Consider the following 17,002-nt stretch of genomic DNA (forward strand, 5'->3'; position numbering starts at 1 on the left):
AGAAAAGTTTGAAGGAATAAGAAAGGAAGTACTGCATTAACGGAAATCAGTCTTACCGATACCACGCTTACCGCTAAACAGGTGCTTAGCCAGAGCTGCGGTAGAGTGTCTGTCGGCTTCACCGGCTCTCGCTTCTCTGTTTCTTTCTCTTCTTTGGATCTTGGCCAACCTGTCGGCCTTCGATCTCATAGTTCCATCAGCAACACCATCCAGCAGTCTATCAGATTGTCTTAACTTTCCACCGTTAGAAGAAGTGTTTGTAGTGTCAGCGCCTCCGAAGACGACATCAGCACCGCTTTCGACGTATTTATTCCTTTGAGCAGCAGATTTCTGTTTGTCTTGCAGAGATGACATGTCGTGACCCAATGATGACATGTGCTTCTCCATCTCGCCGAAGGACTTCGTGAGCTTCGAACGAGGCATAACAGCACGGTTCTTGAGAGCTTTACGGTTTCTAGCGGCAACAATCATCTTCTTTTGCCTGTCTCTGATCCAAGCAGCTTTCTCCTTAATGTCGGCAACCTCGTCAGCCGCGAACCCCTCATAAGCCTCTTCTTCTTCATCCGAGTTGTAGAAACCCTCAGCTTCGAGTTTCTCCTCCTCTTCCTCCAAAGCTTGCAGTTTAGCGGCGATTTCAGGGTCCATGAAATCATAGACGTTCTTACCGTCCAAGATCTCTGGCATAACATCGTTCTTCCACTCGTCGTCTTCAAGCAAGTACTTGTCTTTCAAGTTGATGTTGAAAACACCCGCACCACCATTCTCGGCCTCGACCTCTCTTGCCAATTTCATTCTGTTTGGATCATCCTGGTCGAACTTCTTCATGTTCTTGATGGCATCTGGAATGTATGGAGATCTGTCGACACCGTCATCTCTAGCTTGGGGCTTAGCAACGTGGATCTTGTTCAGTACGTTGTTAACTCTGGCAGTAGATTTGAGCTTGTTCTCGATTCTAGAGGCCAAAAGCTTTTCACACGCTTTGTTTCTGACTTCCATAACATTGTCTTCCTCAACACATGAAGTAGGCATTATCTCAACGCCTGGCATATCAGCGATGCCCTTCAACAAGGCGGCGCGCTCCTCATCCAAATCTTCAGGTCTGATAATATCGGTCTTGTTGATCACAACCATGACAGACTTGTTGGCGAACAAAGGCTTGATGGAATGGAATAATTTGGCCTGAGCCTCGATAGTGAAGCCACACTGCTCAGAAAGATCCATAAAGTACAGAACACATGAACGCAAATGCGCAATGGCGTAAATAGACTGCATTTCAATGTTGTTCATTTCTTCAGTGGGCCTATCCAAGATACCTGGTGTATCAATGGCCTGGAATCTCAAGTACTTGTAGTCAAAGTGACCCACGTACAAGGACTTCGTGGTAAAGGCATATGGCTGAACCTCAACATCTGCCTTGGTGATGCAACGCAGGAATGAGGACTTACCCACGTTAGGATAGCCACAAATCAGCAACGTTCTGGTGTTGGGGTCAATTGATGGCAATCTGCCCAAATGCTGACGCACCTGCTCCAGGTAAACCAAAGGATCCTTCAGCTTTTTGACGATAGTCGCCATTCTACCCAAAGCGGCTCTCTTCAGCTGCTTACACTGGAACAGCGACTGGCCAAACTTCAGCAAACGTACGTAATCACGCGAGACTTGCTCGATCAGAGTCTTGGCACGCGACACTGCGGCTAGCGACACTTTGTAATGGTTCTTTTCGTACAGCGTATCCATCAGGTCTCTGTGGAATGGATGCACATCGTTGATGTTTGGGAATCCTTTTAGTATATCCTCAAACTTTTCTTCAAAACCCTCGGCAGTGAACTTGACCTTACGCATATAGAAAGCACGGATTCTGGTGATCGCGAAGCCTGGTCTGATCACAGTAGGCGTCTTCCTCTGCGTCCTGTTGAGCACGATGTCAAGGAGGTCGTTGGCCGGCGCGACCGTAGGGATATCTTTCCAGGAGAGCTGCATGGTGCTATTGGCGGGCTAGTAGCACGGGTGGGTGACAAAGCTCGAGCTGGGTTTGAGTGGTTAAAATCTCAGAAGTTAAGAAGGAGCTCATCGCATGGGATGCTCATCGCTAAAATTTTTCAAAGAAAAAAAGCAGCGAGCATTTTCTCGTTATAGACGAAATATCTTTTGTTTTCTTTTTGAAACATCGTTTTGTACAATAAAGTCATTTTATTAGAGAGAGAGGTCTACCAATGAGATCTGACGCTGATTGGTTCGCACGTGACTGTAAATACTTGTCGCCCGACTTTGGACTACGCGCTAGCGACATATGAAACGTGACAGGAGAGAAGGGGAAGACAAACAGTCTTTACAGCCTTCTCTACAATCACAAAACGTTTGGATTTTGATTTCTTCAGTAATTTTTCGAATTTTCATTCACTGAGAAACGGTCTCTTTCAATTTGACGATATCTGTTCGCTGAATTTTGCGCCGTTTTTCGAAAACTTCAGCCTCAGAGGTTACTAGTTTACTGGCTGAATCCCGACTTTTGCTTCGACCTTCTCACAGGTAAACTTCCTACCAAAAGAGGCTCTTGATTTTAATTCACGTGCGAATAGCGCACTCAGGATGTTTTCCTTATATCTCTGTTGATACCCTTATGCAACGCAACGAAATTTACGACGGGCTAAGATGAAGTGACCAAGCAAAGAACATGGTACAACAGGCCTTGCTGAATGCGGGGAGAGACAAGCATTACGTAGCCTACTGTTGCTAACCCGTTTGAAAAGTCAATATTTAATCTTTTGTTTATACCTAGTAGAAGTAGTGTTTTTGTGTCTAAATCATGAAATACCTAAAACGCGTAAAGGCTGATAACAAAATGTATGAGTCCAGGCTCAGGTTTTCAATTAAGGCACTCTCATTAGAACAATTCGACAGAAAATACTGTCAGGGCGATAGAAGGGCAGCCGCTTCCACTTATTAGGTTTCAGTATTAGTCAATGTCATGGCTTAAGTTAACTCCATGCGCTGCGGAGTCAGCCAGCTTCGCAGGTTAAACAAGCACACAAATACTGCCCTTCTGAATGACTTCAAGGCGTTAAAAAATAAGTGACAGTAATGGGACTGCTCGCGTAGAGCTCTACTACAAGTTTTGTGAGAATTAAAATGAGGCGGTCGCGATTAATTGAACTCAATTTTTGCCGAGGGCTCGCATCCAAAATAACTTTAGTGGGTGAACTCATATTAGAGTCAAAATATGTGTTATGTGCAGCTGCTGGTAGTTGAACAGACTTGAGCCAGCCCCTCTGCTTACCAACTTCCGCTAACCCAGTATTTACACATTTCTTCGTATAAAGATATGTTATATAGTACAAAAATTAGTTCTTCGAACTAACTAAAAAGGTCAGCATTCCACATTCGTCAGACCCCTTACACAGCGACCCGCACTCCCCGATATGTCGAACCCTGCATCCACAGTGGCCATTGGATCGCTGCTGCGCCGCCATAAGCTTCTAAAACAGAGGCAAGGTCTATTTCAGTCTCGCCACGTTGACTTCTTTCGTTACAAAAGGTTCGTTAGAGCACTGAATGCACGCGAATACCAGTCCAAGTCCGCTAACCAGCCAGATCTCTACCCTGTCGTTGACAACGAAGAAGACGCGAGGAAGGTCTTCATTGAGCTGATCAAGGCTCAGCTTGTGGTGCCCTGCAGAAAGCTCCACAGTGCCGAATGCAAAGATCACGGCCTGAAACCAGACAAAGATTACCCAAACCTGCTGCTATCAGACAAGGCCACACTACAACCCGATGAGTACTATGCGTGGAACTTCAACCCAAAGACGCTAACTGACTACCTTCTCGTCTTGGGCATCGTCGCCGGTATCCTCGCTTTCGTATGCTACCCGCTGTGGCCCTCATCCATGAGACGTGTTGTCTATTACATTTCGCTTGCTCTACTGGCTCTCATTGGTCTGTTCTTTGCTGTCGCGATCCTGCGATTCATCATCTACCTGCTATCGCTGGCTGTGTGTAGTGAAAAGGGTGGCTTTTGGTTGTTTCCCAACCTGTTTGAAGACTGCGGAGTCCTCGAAAGTTTCAAGCCTCTTTACGGCTCTGGTGAGTCTGAGTGCTATAGCTACATTAAGAAAATGAAAAGAAGAAAGAGAAAGATGAACAAGAAAGATTAACGAGCACAACTGCCAGTCCTGTATTATGAAGCACCGCTGGTTGGCAGATCAGTCGAATCCTATATATCACTAATTACGAAACACAGAGAGCGAAGTGCTCCTGTCCAACTGCAGTAGCCTTGATCTTCAGCGAGGCCTTTTACTCGGGTCCACATAGAGTATTGTTGCTACCAGCTGTCTTTGGGCTACAGCCTTAAGGTTGAATACACCTCGCAGTGAGCTCTGTTCACGTTTGTACCGTTATTTCCTTTAATGTTAAATGGCCACGTCGATACTTAGAGTAAACATATGTGCTCAATTAAAAACAACTGAGCGGCAGAGCGTTATTTGCATGCTGACTGAGTTGCTTTATGTACTAAGGGATCTGAATGATGCTCCTGGGAGTGACTGCGTAATCACCAAAAGGTGCAGCGATGCGAAAAATGGTTATTGAGTATTGGTTACGGATACGATTCACCCTTTTAATTCTGGTGATAGAACACACACAAAGGTTCAAGCCTTTTAGTAATCAAGTAACTCAGCTGGCTTGCCATTTTAAGAGTTCTGCGACGGTTGCGAACTTGCTCGTACAATATGTCATATAATGACCTCGGCGGCTGTTAACCCGAATCGTAAACATGAGCCTGTGAACCTTCTCAAAAGAGACAGTATAAGAATTACCACAGACAGAGTAGCTATTACTGAATATATATTTAGAAGAAAGAATCCTGTGTTATCCCGAATTTTGCTCGTTTAGCGCCTACCTTTTTAGTCAACAACCCGTCGCTAAATATAATAATTGGGCTTAAAGACGTATCGAAGAGTTTAAGGAATATTGAAGCCATGGCTAAAAAACCTTTCCAGAACAACCCCTCCAGGAGAATACAGGATATGAGCCCAAAATGCAGTTTAATTTGTAGCACGAAGAGAAGCAGTATTCGGTCTAAGCCAAGGAGATGATGAATATGGAGAGCGGTAGCACCATACCGAGCTTGTTGAAAAACAAAATCCCAAATACCTAATCCCCAAGACAGGCGACTGTCTTGCGAGGCGCCTGATAGAAACCATCTCGAAATCATTTCGAAACCTCCCCAGGAAGCAGCCGAGGCAAGTACTCAGGGATACAAAATGGGTTTTCTGTATCTCCAGCGGCGTGAATTGCGACTCAATGATCCATTCCGAGGTGCGCAGCAATATATGAGGTTCAACCTCTTGTGAAGTTACACATTGCTCGTTGCCAAATCATAGAGCCTATGGAGCAACTAACTGAATAAATTTACAAGAAGCTGTATTGGGCGAAAAGAAGTTACGATTTGATGAACTGTATAGTGCATGTTTTTAACGTGCAACAAAGTACTTTAAGTCCTTGTAACAGGAGCTTCAAGGTTGGCACAACAAGAGTTTTGTGCTCAAACGCTAATTGAATTCCCAATGCAAAGGGATGTGATAGGAGCTAAATAATGACTACTTTGCGTGCGCAGGAGTGGCTCACATGCCTCACTAGAGAAAGTGTCCGTCCCCTTCTCGAAACAAGAGGGTAAATCAACTTGAAGTTATGATTCGTAGTTAGTGCTTTCCGACCATGAGATACGTTGGCTCACTTATGAAGTGCCTAGTTAAGCGATGAGCACAACAAGAGATAACGCAGCATGTCGCAGCGCGAATTAAGTCCTAAGAGTCACGAAGACCATGAATCTCACTTCGGAGGTGATTTGGAGAACGAGTACGAAGACGAAAGCGCCACCGTCGTTCCCGCTGAACCACGTCATCTCACATACTCCAGAAATACGCACACTTTTGCGGACGACGATAGCAGTACAGTCGCCGGCGACATACACCACCTGGCAGTCCACGACTCGACGCATAGGCGTAAACACTCCAATGACCACATGCTTTCGCTGCACCTTAGCCAATGGAACTACAACAACAACCGCGTGGGGCTGAATCGGGGTATTCAAAGCTCGGAGGAGTTGATCTTTTTGCTGATGGATGAGAATGAAAAAAGGCCTATTTTTGTGCCGGTTGGTCCCGAGGCGAAGAAACTTCACATCCTGGAACTCGACTTCAAGCTCAGGGGAAACGGTAGAGACAAGGTTGATCTGGACAAAAACGCCATTTCCAAGCTTTTCAAAGCTCGTTCTGAAACAACGCTGAAGCATCTAAAAAACCTCCAGAGGAGGGTAGATGACAACTCTTCCAAAGTCTTTATCACGGGTGACCTGAATGCAGGCAAGTCAACGTTCTGCAACGCCCTTTTAAAGAGAAGAATTATGCCTGTGGATCAGCTTCCCTGCACCAACGTATTCTGTGAAATACTTGAAGCTCGCGAATACACTAATGTCGAAGAAGTTCATGCTATCCCTATAGACCTTGCTCCAACGGTCAAGGAGGCTACTGAAGTTTATGACATACAAAATAAATCTACTTACCGGGTCTACCCTATCAAACAGCTGGAAGATTTGGTTTACCGTTCAGACCTTTATTCGCTACTAAAAGTCTATATCAAAGATGACAAAAGGCCTGCAGAGTCAAGCCTCCTTCGAAACGGCACAGTGGATATATCGTTAATCGACTCGCCTGGTCTTAACATGGATTCCATACAGACTACAGAAGTGATGTCGCGCCAAGAGGAAATTGATATGGTAATCTTTGTTGTAAATTCCGAAAATCAACTTACGCTTTCAGGCCAGGAATTCATTCAAGTTGCATCCAGAGAGAAGAAGCTGATGTTTTTTGTTGTCAACAAATTCGACCAAATCAGAGACAAAGACCGGTGCAAGAAGTTAATTTTGGATCAAATAAAAAAAATGTCTCCAGAAACTCACAAGCAGTCTAACGAATTCGTGCACTTCATTTCCAGTGGATCAAAACCTGAGCCATCTGGCGGAGGAGGCGAACCTGGTGGGGATGGAGATGGAGATGGAGACAATGGTGAGTTTAACAACGAAGATCCCGACTTCGATAGGCTCGAAACCTCTCTGCGCAACTTTGTTTTGAAAAAAAGATCACTATCAAAACTCCTTCCAGCAAAGACTTACCTGGTTAAACTTCTTCAGGACATAGCCACCATTGCGAAGTGGAACCTAGATCTTTACGACTCAGAAAACCAAGCTTTGAAAGACGAGCTCAAGGGAATGAACCCTGAGATAAAGTCTACCAGTCTACAGTGTCAAAGGCTTACTGACAATGTGGACAAGATTGTCGAGTCTTGCGTCGGCGAGAATTATGAATTCACCAAAAGTAAAATAAACATGGCTTTAGAGCTGCAACCAGCAGACTTTCCCCCATATGAAGGACTACTCAGCGTTTATGACTATGTATTCCGCGCAAGGCAGTTCATTATGGACCAGGTCAAATTAGCTGTGGATACAAGCGAATTCAAAGCAAAGGGAGATACCGAAAAGGCAGTCAATTCCATTAACACTCTCGGCAAAACCGAGCTTGGAGAGGAGTTCATGTCTGACCGCAAGTTCAATAGTGATCTTATGTTCACCAAGAAAAAGCACGTCTCATTGAAGGCGCTCAGTGTGGCTTTCAGTATAAATGATCTGTTTTCACCTTCCTGGGAAGGCTTTATATCCTATTTGACTTGGGGAGTCTCCAATGACGCGATCCAAGAGAACGATTTATCTAACTCTCAAGAGAAACACTGGTTATCCGCTTTAGGACTAGGCAATTACTCCCCTGCGAAATACTGGACAAATCCTTCTCTTCTTTTCACTTCCAGGATCCCCGCGCTTGCTGTTTACTCTTGGGGCGGTGCTCGGGTCCTGAGCAACATTGTCTTATATGGCTCCAGGTTTTTCACCTGGCAGTCCATTACAAGGGCATCATCCTCCGTGTTGCTGGTTGGAACTGTACTGGGCGCTGCGTATTTAATTCATGATTTGCCCCGGGCGTTACCCTTGAATTTGTCCCAAAAATACAAGTCTAAACTACAAGAGCTAGACTACGCTCACAAGAACGCCAAACGCATTTCTGGAGAGGCGCGCGATGTACTTCGTTTTCCGTCACGCGAGATCATCAAATCTTGTGAGTCTGTCTTAGGAAAGAAGCAAGCCGAGAGACGTGAAATTGAAACCAAACTGCATGACAACTTAGCATCGCTCAAATTTTTTACTAGTTTGTCCCAACGCGCTGCCTCGCAAACGAAAGTAATCGAACAAATAGCCCTTGACGTAGACTAGGGCACGTACATATCAACACATTCTATCCTGTATATTTTTGATCCACATAGTCCCTCATATGAATTATACAAACGTTCATTCCGCAAGGCATCGACATTGTGCACCTCAAGCAATACTGACAATTTTCAAGATTGAGATAAACTTGGGATATGTCAAAGCCATGGTTATAGCTTTATTTAATCGTTCAAAGGTGGTGTCCATCGAAGTCAAAAACAAAAAGAATATCACAAAAATGATTGATCAAGCTCAACTGCTTGCTGAAGCTGAGCGCGATCATCCCATGTTTCCAGACCTTTTTCGGATCGGCTACTAATTCACTAGCGCAGAGCCATGGCCAAGCTAACATTTACTTCGTGTCCGAGGATTATGTTGCGTTGCTTCGGGACACATATAAAAGGGAGCCGATAAACGACGCTCGGGAAAAAGGCGGCTCGGCTCGAAAAGACAAGGTAAGATCCGGGATTATAAGTGTTAGGAGCTTCGTTCACGCCGGCACAAAACAAATTCTCAACACTGAAGGAAACAAATGCCGCTGCCTATCTTCAATCCCTTCCACTGGGGCTACCACGGTACCATCGAACAAGTATCCAATCCAAATGGAACCGTCGCTCTCACTCTGAAAGACGAAAAGAAGCCCGTACAATTTAGCGATTTTGTTTCTCGAGAGATTCCCGGCTTGAAAGACAAGGCCAAGTTTGAAGTCAACCCGCTGTTATTCACCGGCTATCTCCAAACGCTGTACCTAGGAGGTGCTGACTTCTCGAAGAGTTTCCCCGTGTACTACGGCAGAGAAATCGTAAAGTTCTCCGATGGTGGAATTTGCACCGCTGATTGGGTCATGAAAAGCTGGAAAAGTAAATACGGCGCAGACACTAGCAGCTTCAAAACGGATGAGCAGGCCACACATCCTGAGAACTGGCCTCGCCTTCACCCAAGAACGCGCTTCCTCGAGGAATCGGAGAAGAAAGATGTGCACAATAGCGAGAAGCCGCTAGTTGTTGTGTTGCATGGGCTGGCTGGCGGCTCGCACGAACCTATTATTAGATCTCTTACACAGGATTTATCAAATGCCGGCGATAGCAAATTCGATGTTGTTGTACTAAATTGCAGAGGGTGCGCGCGCTCCAAAATCACCACAAGAAAGCTTTTCTATGCCGTCTTCACCAGTGACATCCGCGAGTTCATAGCCAGAGAAAAGGCGCGTCATCCTTCCAGGAAGATCTACGCCGTTGGGTTTTCTTTTGGAGCAACTATGTTGGGCCACTACCTTGGGGAAGAGGGCGAAAAGGCTCCTATCGAAGCCGCATCGTTCTTGTGTAACCCCTGGGACTTATATCAGTCAGCACTAAAAATGAACCAAGATTGGTGGTCTCGAAACCTCTTTTCGAAGAACATTGCTCAATTCTTAATCAGGTTAGTGAAAGTCAACATTAAAGAGCTAGAATTTAAAGAAGGCGACGTGATGCCTGCAGAACCTGCAAGTTTAGAGCACCCATCTTTTTGCGTCTTCACAAGCAAAAACTTGCGCAAAGCCCGCGAATTTGGGTCCACTGCCGAATTCGACAACCTTTTCACTGCTCCATGTTTGGGGTTTGACAACGCTATGGACTACTACAAGGCGTGTGGGTCTATTCACCAACTGCCTAATATAAAGGTTCCCTCGCTGATCATCAACTCTAAAGATGACCCAGTGGTTGGCGAAGATTCCATTCCTTACAAATGCGCAAAAGAAAGCGACAATCTTGTTCTTTGTGTTTCAGATCTAGGTGGTCATTTAGCATTCCTTGATAAGAAGTACAACTCTTGGGCCACTTCAAAAATTGCAGCCTTTTTCGATAAATTTGAAGAACTTGTCCAGTAATTTAGCTACATTATTCATACAGATATACATTCACCGTTTTCCATCTTCGCCTCGTGTACTTTTCCATGATGCTGAGCCACTTTGCCTTCCCTGAGGTACGGAGCTGCTTCCTGTCGCTTGGCGATCAGTACTATCCCCTTTCATTAACTGTAGGCGCTCTTGCTCGTCTCTGCAAGAGAGTTTGTAGATTTCACTATCACTCAAGTTCATCCTAAGGCGTTTAGTAATGAAGCTCAAAAGAAACTGTAGGTCATCCTCAGAGATCTGATCTCTAGGTAGCTGGTTCTTAACAATGTACCTTTTGCTAACTTCTGAGCAGCCACCCCTTCCAAAAGCGATCGCGTAACTCATATGCTTGCCCCAATTGTTGGAGTATATATGAGGCTCATCAAAGCTCTGCTCACAAGAGTCGACATGAACCCACCTCTTCAGATGCGTAGAATAGAACTCACACCACACATGATCCTCACGATTCCAAACGTAGCGAGATTCTATACCAAATGCCTTCAAAAAGAGCATGAATAAATTACACCATTCACCACAGCGACCCTTTCGTGTCTCAAGAAGCTTGACTGGGTCATTGTATCTGGGAAATCTAGTGATTGAACCGCAGCTCTGGCATTTGTATGTTTCTACCACCCCACAATCAAATCTCCTCTCTTCAGCATTTGGCCCCTGGTGGCCAACCACCGTTTGGTGCTCAGAATCACAACAATTAGAGCATTCAGGCTTATCGCACCACTTAAAGAAGTCTCTCTTGAAGTACCTTAGCAGCTCCTTAACTAGTCTATCCAGATAATCATCCTCGGAGCCTTGCATGGCTTCGACATTGGAGTAGATAGTTTCAAGGTCAATGCAGTCTAGCACCCGAGCTTGCCAAATATCATTCTCGTATCGACTGCAGAGGTTTTGGCTGAGACTGAATATGTTTCTTGCGAATTCATTTGATCTAATTAAAGATTGAAACCTTTGAGAATCAGATATGTTTCTTGTCGTCCTGACAACTTTCTGCTTGTATAAGTCCAGGAAACGAGCAGCGATTTGCCTGAAATCCAGCTGGCGATCCATCGTCTTAGTGTTTAGATACTCTTGAATTTGGTGGTTCAGTTTAATAACTTTGTTAACTTTGTTGTACTCGGCCAGACAAGCCATGAAGGCCGAAAAACTACACTTGGTGGGTATACTGGCTGCTTACGTGTACTTGATAGTGGCCTCGATACTGCTGTGGAGAGTGTGGGGCGACGAATCAAAATTATACTACTGGTTCGTAGTCATGCTTGCTCCCGTCGTTCTGTGGCTTTGGTGCGTTATATCTTGGTGCGGGGCCCAGATATTTGCTAACGCAAAGAGAGCATAATTCATAGCATACAAGGTCTATATACATGTACAAATAAAACCTAGACGATTTCGATCACAAAACATTTTTGCTTGCCAATTCTGAGTATGAGAACTTGATCGTCTATATAAAACTGCTCGAGGCTTTCAATGTCATTGAGGACTCGAGTTTTATCTGAGCCTAAGTAAACGCTGCCCTGTTTAAGTTTGCGACGAGCTTCTGACCTTGAGCAGCCGGTAACTCGTACGAGTAATTCTTCCAAGGAGAGGCCTCTTGGGAAACTGACGAGATGCCTCGCTTCGCGGAAGAGCCTAATCAGCTCGTTAGCGGGTAGCTGCAGTTGATGATTACCAAAGAGAATCTCTGATACCATCTCAGCGTCATTGCCTCTGCCACTCCCATGTACCAAGTCGACAACTTCACGTCCCAGTAATTTTTGAGCGATGCGATCTTTTGGGCTTTCCATATGTGTCTGAACAACTGCATTGATCTCTTGTAAAGGTAACAAAGTAAAAATTCGTAGAAGCTTCGCAACATCTTCATCTGTAGTATGCATAAAGAATTGATACATGTCGAAGGATGTATTCATAGTGGGGTCAATAAATACAGCATTCCCCGCACTTTTGCCAAATTTTTCGCCGGTAGAGGTGGTTAACAGGGGAACTGTCAAACCAAAGGGTTGACTTTTAGACCCTATCCGGCTGATAAGGTCAATCCCAGCAGTGATATTCCCCCATTGGTCATTGCCGCCAACTTGAACAGCGACACCGTGGATTTGATTCAAGTGGTAAAAATCATAAGCTTGCAGGATCTGATATGTGAATTCGTTGAAGCCTATGCCATCTTGGCTGCCGAGCCGCGAAGACACAGAGTCGCGCGATAACATGGACTGGACCCTTATATGCCTTCCGTACCGCCCCAGAAAGTCTAGCATCTTCATGTCGTGCCACCAGTCATAATTGTTTGTATGTACAGCTTTGCCGTTCGATACATGTCCGTATCTTCCTTTGTAATAGGCCAGCCCGTTCTCAAAAAACCTTTGCAGTTGACCCTGGATGTTTGAAACATTACTCTGTCGCTTCGTTTCTTCAATCGCTGTCCTTTCCGTTTTTCTGCCGCTAGGGTCGCCGACTATTCCAGTAGCCCCGCCCACCAGTGTGTAAACATCATGTCCTTTGATGTAAAAATGGAGAAGGACCATTAATGGCAACAGATTGCCCAGATGCAGCGACTCAGCAGTGGGATCTGCCCCACAATAGAGTTTTAGCTTCTCCCCGCTTTCCAACTTTGTTCGAAGGACGTTTTCTGGTTGTGACACCTGCGCCAGAAGTCCCCTATCTCGAAGCGTTTGCAGGACATTCTTTGAGGTCAAGTTTCGCACAAACATCAGCACTAAGGGCTTAGCGGCCTCGCTATTAGCCCTTAGTCGCCTAGCAAATACACTGTGCAGCATCTCACTAACAAAGAAAGGACTGCTAGACAGATTTTGTCATAAAGTTGTTTTCTAGGAAATTTTTCAGTTCACGTACTCTGATCAACCACATCAAGCTAGTAAGAGCTCAGTGGACGACCACAAGCAAGCCCATTATGCCTCCAGTGAAACAAGTTTACAGCCAACAGCAACCCTCAAACTGGGAAAAGTTCAAAATGGGCCTCATGATGGGGACCTCCGTAGGTGTTTGCACCGGTATCCTCTTTGGAGGCTTCGCGATCCTTACCCAGGGACCGGGCCCAAATGGTTACATTAGAACACTTGGCCAGTACATTGCGGGCTCCGCAGCAACGTTCGGTTTATTTATGAGTATTGGTTCAATCATTCGTAGTGAAGAACTCGCTCCCGTCGGGACGATCACTGAAGGGAACTTAAATACTTTGCAAAGACGGGCCAAGTTTGAAGCATGGAGAGCCCAGGCAGCCTACGGATTGTACAGAAAGAGAGCTACTGAGCTCAAAGAGTTCAAGGATTTTTGAGGCAGCCCACCCCCAGCGCTACTTACTACATGTATATAAGAGATGAATTATAATTTAATTGATTATCCAAAATAATTCAGTTGGTTGGCCCAATACACACAAAGCATGCTGAACCCTCGCCCGTGCGTACCAAGGCTATTGAGCGCTGTCGCACGCTGCCATAAGCCGTATAGTACTAGCATAAAGTCTTTGGAAGATCTAGCCAAACTAAAGTCTTTAGACGACGTTGATCCAGACTTGGTGAGAAAGCTGATCAACGAGAGGACCAATGAGCTCAATAGTCAAGCTGAACTTGCAATGCTCAAACAGATGCAGTCCCAAGAGAATCAGCAGCAGCAGCAGGCTTTGAAAAAGTTCGTCAGGCCAATGTGGATATTTTTACTCATGAGCTCTTTCTTTTATCTCACAGGTCACTACATATGGTGGAAGCTGGAGTACGATGAGCGTGAAATTGAGCTGCACAAGCAGGTGCAGGCGCTTCGACAGGAGCTCGATTCCGCGATCGCAGCCAAGCATTCGGGAAAAGAACCCGCTCTGTCCGGTGCAGGCGCAAAGAAACCCAAAAGGTGGTATCTCGCATGGTTATGGTAAACACAGTACGTAAATATTATGCTAAGAAGTTACTGTTCTTCAGAAGTATACACTCTCCGTGCTCAGTTGGTAGCTCGTAAATTTGCAAGACACCGTCATTCCCTGAAACGTAAATTTGGTTTGGGAATTCGTCGGGAAACCCAATGCAGTGGCGGACATCCTCCGAAACCTTCATGGAAGCGTAATCTCTTGCCATACTCTGGCTCGGGATCCTTGATATAACCCGCCTAGAAAGAAAAGAGGCGATTTGGTGTGGCGAGTCTTTACTGAGACGCGACTCAAGCCAGCTATCTTGATTGCCGCCTGCGGTGCTCAGATCCTCAATGTTCTTGCTATGCGGCACTTTGAATATATGTATTGTGTCCGTATTGCCAACGCATCCCAACAACGCTGATCCTGGGTTGAACCTCATTTCATAGATAGAGGTTGGTCGCGTACCTCGCCGATATTCACGTAAAAGGGGGTCAGAGGCACTATACTCCGAGTCCGCTCCTGTGTGGAACACGCGGACTATCGTCCCTCTTTCAGAAGCGGTGGCGACGAGCTTGCCATTAGGGCTAACTGTCAAGCAGCTGATTGCTGTTTTGTGTACCGAGTTGAGGTAGTTTATAGGTGATACATTCAAAGCATCAAACACAACAATGTCGTTAAAGACATTAGACTCCTTGGGCGAGCGTGAGAACGTGCTGTAGCATAGAATACTGCTGTCGCCACTACTTAGAGACATCCTCACACATGAGGGGGCAGGCGCTGTGCTTGAACTGGGGGATTTCAGCTTTCCCTCCAATACATCTATGGTTTGTATCAGCTTCATACAGGAGATGTCGTACACGAAAATTTGCTCACTGGCTAGCTGTACGCACATGCGCTTTCGGTTCATAACCACGTCCACAATCTCATGAGGAAAGGTTAGCTCGCATATAGTGGACTTTCTCTTCGTGTTCACAATTTTGAGCTTTCGGCTCTTCTGAGAGCCCTGGTTCTTATCAACTACTGCAATAAGGCTAGTAGAAAACAGCATCTCAACTATAAAGTTTGGTTTCTGAGAGTTTTGGTATCCCGAAAGATCGTCTCGGCTGCTGTTCCTGCTGCCATTTTCCAGCTCAAAACATTTACCAAATGGGTCACAGTTATATATGCAGACAGAGCTGGAAGATGTTGCCACTGAGCAGCAAGTTGCGTCCTGATTGAACCGCAAAGCGTGCATTGCTTACTGTGTTGGTGATGAGTATGTGTGATATCTATGCTTTCGAATTATCACGGGTTATAATACAATATTGAAAAAGTCCGATATAACGCTGGACGTGTTCAGCATTACATACAAGGTATCACAGAGCCACGTATTGTCTAAAAGTCTAGAGAAACAGTAGTCTGGGATTTAGAAGAATCAGAATTTTCAATACCACCCTTGGATTCTTGAACTTCTGAGTCGTCAATGGGAATACCCCAAGCCTCTATCTCAAACTTCTTCTTGCCATTTCTGAATGCGTATTCAGACCTCCTGACGTGCATTTCGCCTCTGTCACTGAGCAGAGGAAGCTTCATTAGGTGAACTAGGCCGTGCTGAATCTTTTGGGGCTGTGATTTATAAACGCGCTCCAAAAACTGGGACATTTCCTGGGGAAAGGGCTCAAGGTCAATGGCGGCATCGAACATATTCTCTATCGATGTGACCAATTGCGAGCCGCTTTTTGAATAAAGGTCAGAGGACATAGTGCTAATCAGCACGGCTCTTTCACTATTCTTCTTGATTATGGACCTGATGCCATGTAACAGCGGCACGATTACTGGCAATTGAGAATATTCAGGCGAATACATTACGGGATGCAGCAAATTGGGCACGACAACCCGAATCAACTTTTTATCATGCCTCTGAAACACCGTCTGCAGCTGGGACAAAACAGCATCAAGCGGCTGGTTGGGAGAAATTAATGTGAGTTCTGCAGATGTGGGTGCAGGAACTAGACGCGATGTAATATCAAATGCATGAGAATAATTAGGGTAGGTATCAAGATCTGCCTCACTGCGTTTGCTATTTTTGGCCGAGTCATCATTGAGTCCGTATCGCCACGCTATTTTCAAATCCTTTGGCGCAGCGCCCGATTCAAGAGTATTTTGGACAGTGATTTTAGATTCAGTCAAAGAAACTTTGGAACGTTTAACATCCTTCCTAGAGCCTTGGTAGACACCAGGAAGTTCCTTTGCAAAGAACTGGTTCAGCGTCAAAACCACCAGGTGCGTATTTCCGTGAACGAATGCGTTGGATCCCTCCACTCGGTTATGCACAATGCCTTGAGCTGCAAAACATTTAACGAGCACTGAGCTGAAGTCAGTAGTACCCTGCTCTTGAATCAAAAGCGTTTGACCAATTGGCAGACCCATATGGCCCAGAGTTTTATCGAGATCGCGGCAGCCTGTCGATGTAGCTGGCTGTGAAGTTGCAGGAGAAGGCCTTATACCGGGATGAGATGCGTCAAGTTCTAGTCCTTTTGTAACCACGGGAGATAGTTCCGGCGTGTTTCTCACCGAAAGGCGACTTATTCCACCTGTAACGCTCCGAACATCACGGGGTGTAATGCCTCTTGCGAGTGGCGGCTGTTGGGGGGTCCTGTTGGGGCCTGCGCCACGACTTAATACTCTCGGAGAGCCACCTGGCGCTCCAAGAACCTCACTTCTTTTCCTAAAAGACATCTTTTGAGATTCTTAACTCCGGTGTTTAAATGTGTCCAATGAGCTTCGGCTATACTTTCTTTGTAGCAGTGCGGTGCGATGAGCTAGATTTCAGCTTAGCCTATAGCGTTGAGAAAAAAATCTGGGCTGTTTACCTCGCTTGTCTCGAAATATCCGAAGTCTTTGGCTCCGGATCGTGTGCGTATCGCCGGATTACTCAATTTAGACGTTCTGTGCAGGTCTGATTGCTTGGCCC

General features: G+C 45.5%; 10 protein-coding genes across 10 annotated transcripts; 5 read left to right on the forward strand and 5 right to left on the reverse strand.

Annotated features, from left to right (window-relative positions):
* Window positions 1-36: 36 nt before the first annotated feature.
* Window positions 37-1,980, reverse strand: NOG1 (putative GTPase NOG1; the record flags this gene model as incomplete). Its single annotated transcript, XM_002554007.1, has 1 exon — window positions 37-1,980. The coding sequence occupies one exon, from the start codon at window positions 1,978-1,980 to the stop codon at window positions 37-39; it is 1,944 nt and encodes a 647-aa protein (XP_002554053.1).
* A 1,439-nt stretch (window positions 1,981-3,419) lies between these two features.
* Window positions 3,420-4,151, forward strand: SEC62 (Sec63 complex subunit SEC62; the record flags this gene model as incomplete). Its single annotated transcript, XM_002554008.1, has 1 exon — window positions 3,420-4,151. The coding sequence occupies one exon, from the start codon at window positions 3,420-3,422 to the stop codon at window positions 4,149-4,151; it is 732 nt and encodes a 243-aa protein (XP_002554054.1).
* Window positions 4,152-5,779: 1,628 nt separating this feature from the next.
* FZO1 (mitofusin) lies at window positions 5,780-8,317 on the forward strand (the record flags this gene model as incomplete). The annotated part of the gene is made up of 1 exon (XM_002554009.1): window positions 5,780-8,317. One exon carries the CDS (start codon window positions 5,780-5,782, stop codon window positions 8,315-8,317), a length of 2,538 nt encoding a protein of 845 aa, XP_002554055.1.
* Window positions 8,318-8,843: 526 nt separating this feature from the next.
* Window positions 8,844-10,178, forward strand: KLTH0E13310g (YheT family hydrolase; the record flags this gene model as incomplete). The annotated part of the gene is made up of 1 exon (XM_002554010.1): window positions 8,844-10,178. One exon carries the CDS (start codon window positions 8,844-8,846, stop codon window positions 10,176-10,178), a length of 1,335 nt encoding a protein of 444 aa, XP_002554056.1.
* Window positions 10,179-10,208: 30 nt separating this feature from the next.
* PNG1 (peptide-N4-(N-acetyl-beta-glucosaminyl)asparagine amidase) lies at window positions 10,209-11,330 on the reverse strand (the record flags this gene model as incomplete). The annotated part of the gene is made up of 1 exon (XM_002554011.1): window positions 10,209-11,330. The coding sequence occupies one exon, from the start codon at window positions 11,328-11,330 to the stop codon at window positions 10,209-10,211; it is 1,122 nt and encodes a 373-aa protein (XP_002554057.1).
* A 245-nt stretch (window positions 11,331-11,575) lies between these two features.
* MSY1 (tyrosine--tRNA ligase MSY1) lies at window positions 11,576-12,967 on the reverse strand (the record flags this gene model as incomplete). Its single annotated transcript, XM_002554012.1, has 1 exon — window positions 11,576-12,967. The coding sequence occupies one exon, from the start codon at window positions 12,965-12,967 to the stop codon at window positions 11,576-11,578; it is 1,392 nt and encodes a 463-aa protein (XP_002554058.1).
* A 134-nt stretch (window positions 12,968-13,101) lies between these two features.
* On the forward strand, window positions 13,102-13,485 carry MGR2 (Mgr2p; the record flags this gene model as incomplete). Its single annotated transcript, XM_002554013.1, has 1 exon — window positions 13,102-13,485. The coding sequence occupies one exon, from the start codon at window positions 13,102-13,104 to the stop codon at window positions 13,483-13,485; it is 384 nt and encodes a 127-aa protein (XP_002554059.1).
* Window positions 13,486-13,590: 105 nt separating this feature from the next.
* Window positions 13,591-14,076, forward strand: INA17 (Ina17p; the record flags this gene model as incomplete). Its single annotated transcript, XM_002554014.1, has 1 exon — window positions 13,591-14,076. The coding sequence occupies one exon, from the start codon at window positions 13,591-13,593 to the stop codon at window positions 14,074-14,076; it is 486 nt and encodes a 161-aa protein (XP_002554060.1).
* A 16-nt stretch (window positions 14,077-14,092) lies between these two features.
* On the reverse strand, window positions 14,093-15,283 carry ATG21 (Atg21p; the record flags this gene model as incomplete). The annotated part of the gene is made up of 1 exon (XM_002554015.1): window positions 14,093-15,283. The coding sequence occupies one exon, from the start codon at window positions 15,281-15,283 to the stop codon at window positions 14,093-14,095; it is 1,191 nt and encodes a 396-aa protein (XP_002554061.1).
* Window positions 15,284-15,423: 140 nt separating this feature from the next.
* ELP4 (Elongator subunit ELP4) lies at window positions 15,424-16,767 on the reverse strand (the record flags this gene model as incomplete). The annotated part of the gene is made up of 1 exon (XM_002554016.1): window positions 15,424-16,767. The coding sequence occupies one exon, from the start codon at window positions 16,765-16,767 to the stop codon at window positions 15,424-15,426; it is 1,344 nt and encodes a 447-aa protein (XP_002554062.1).
* Window positions 16,768-17,002: the final 235 nt, after the last annotated feature.

Source organism: Lachancea thermotolerans (genome assembly GCF_000142805.1).
Source record: "Lachancea thermotolerans CBS 6340 chromosome E complete sequence".
Taxonomy (NCBI): Eukaryota; Fungi; Ascomycota; class Saccharomycetes; order Saccharomycetales; family Saccharomycetaceae; genus Lachancea; species Lachancea thermotolerans.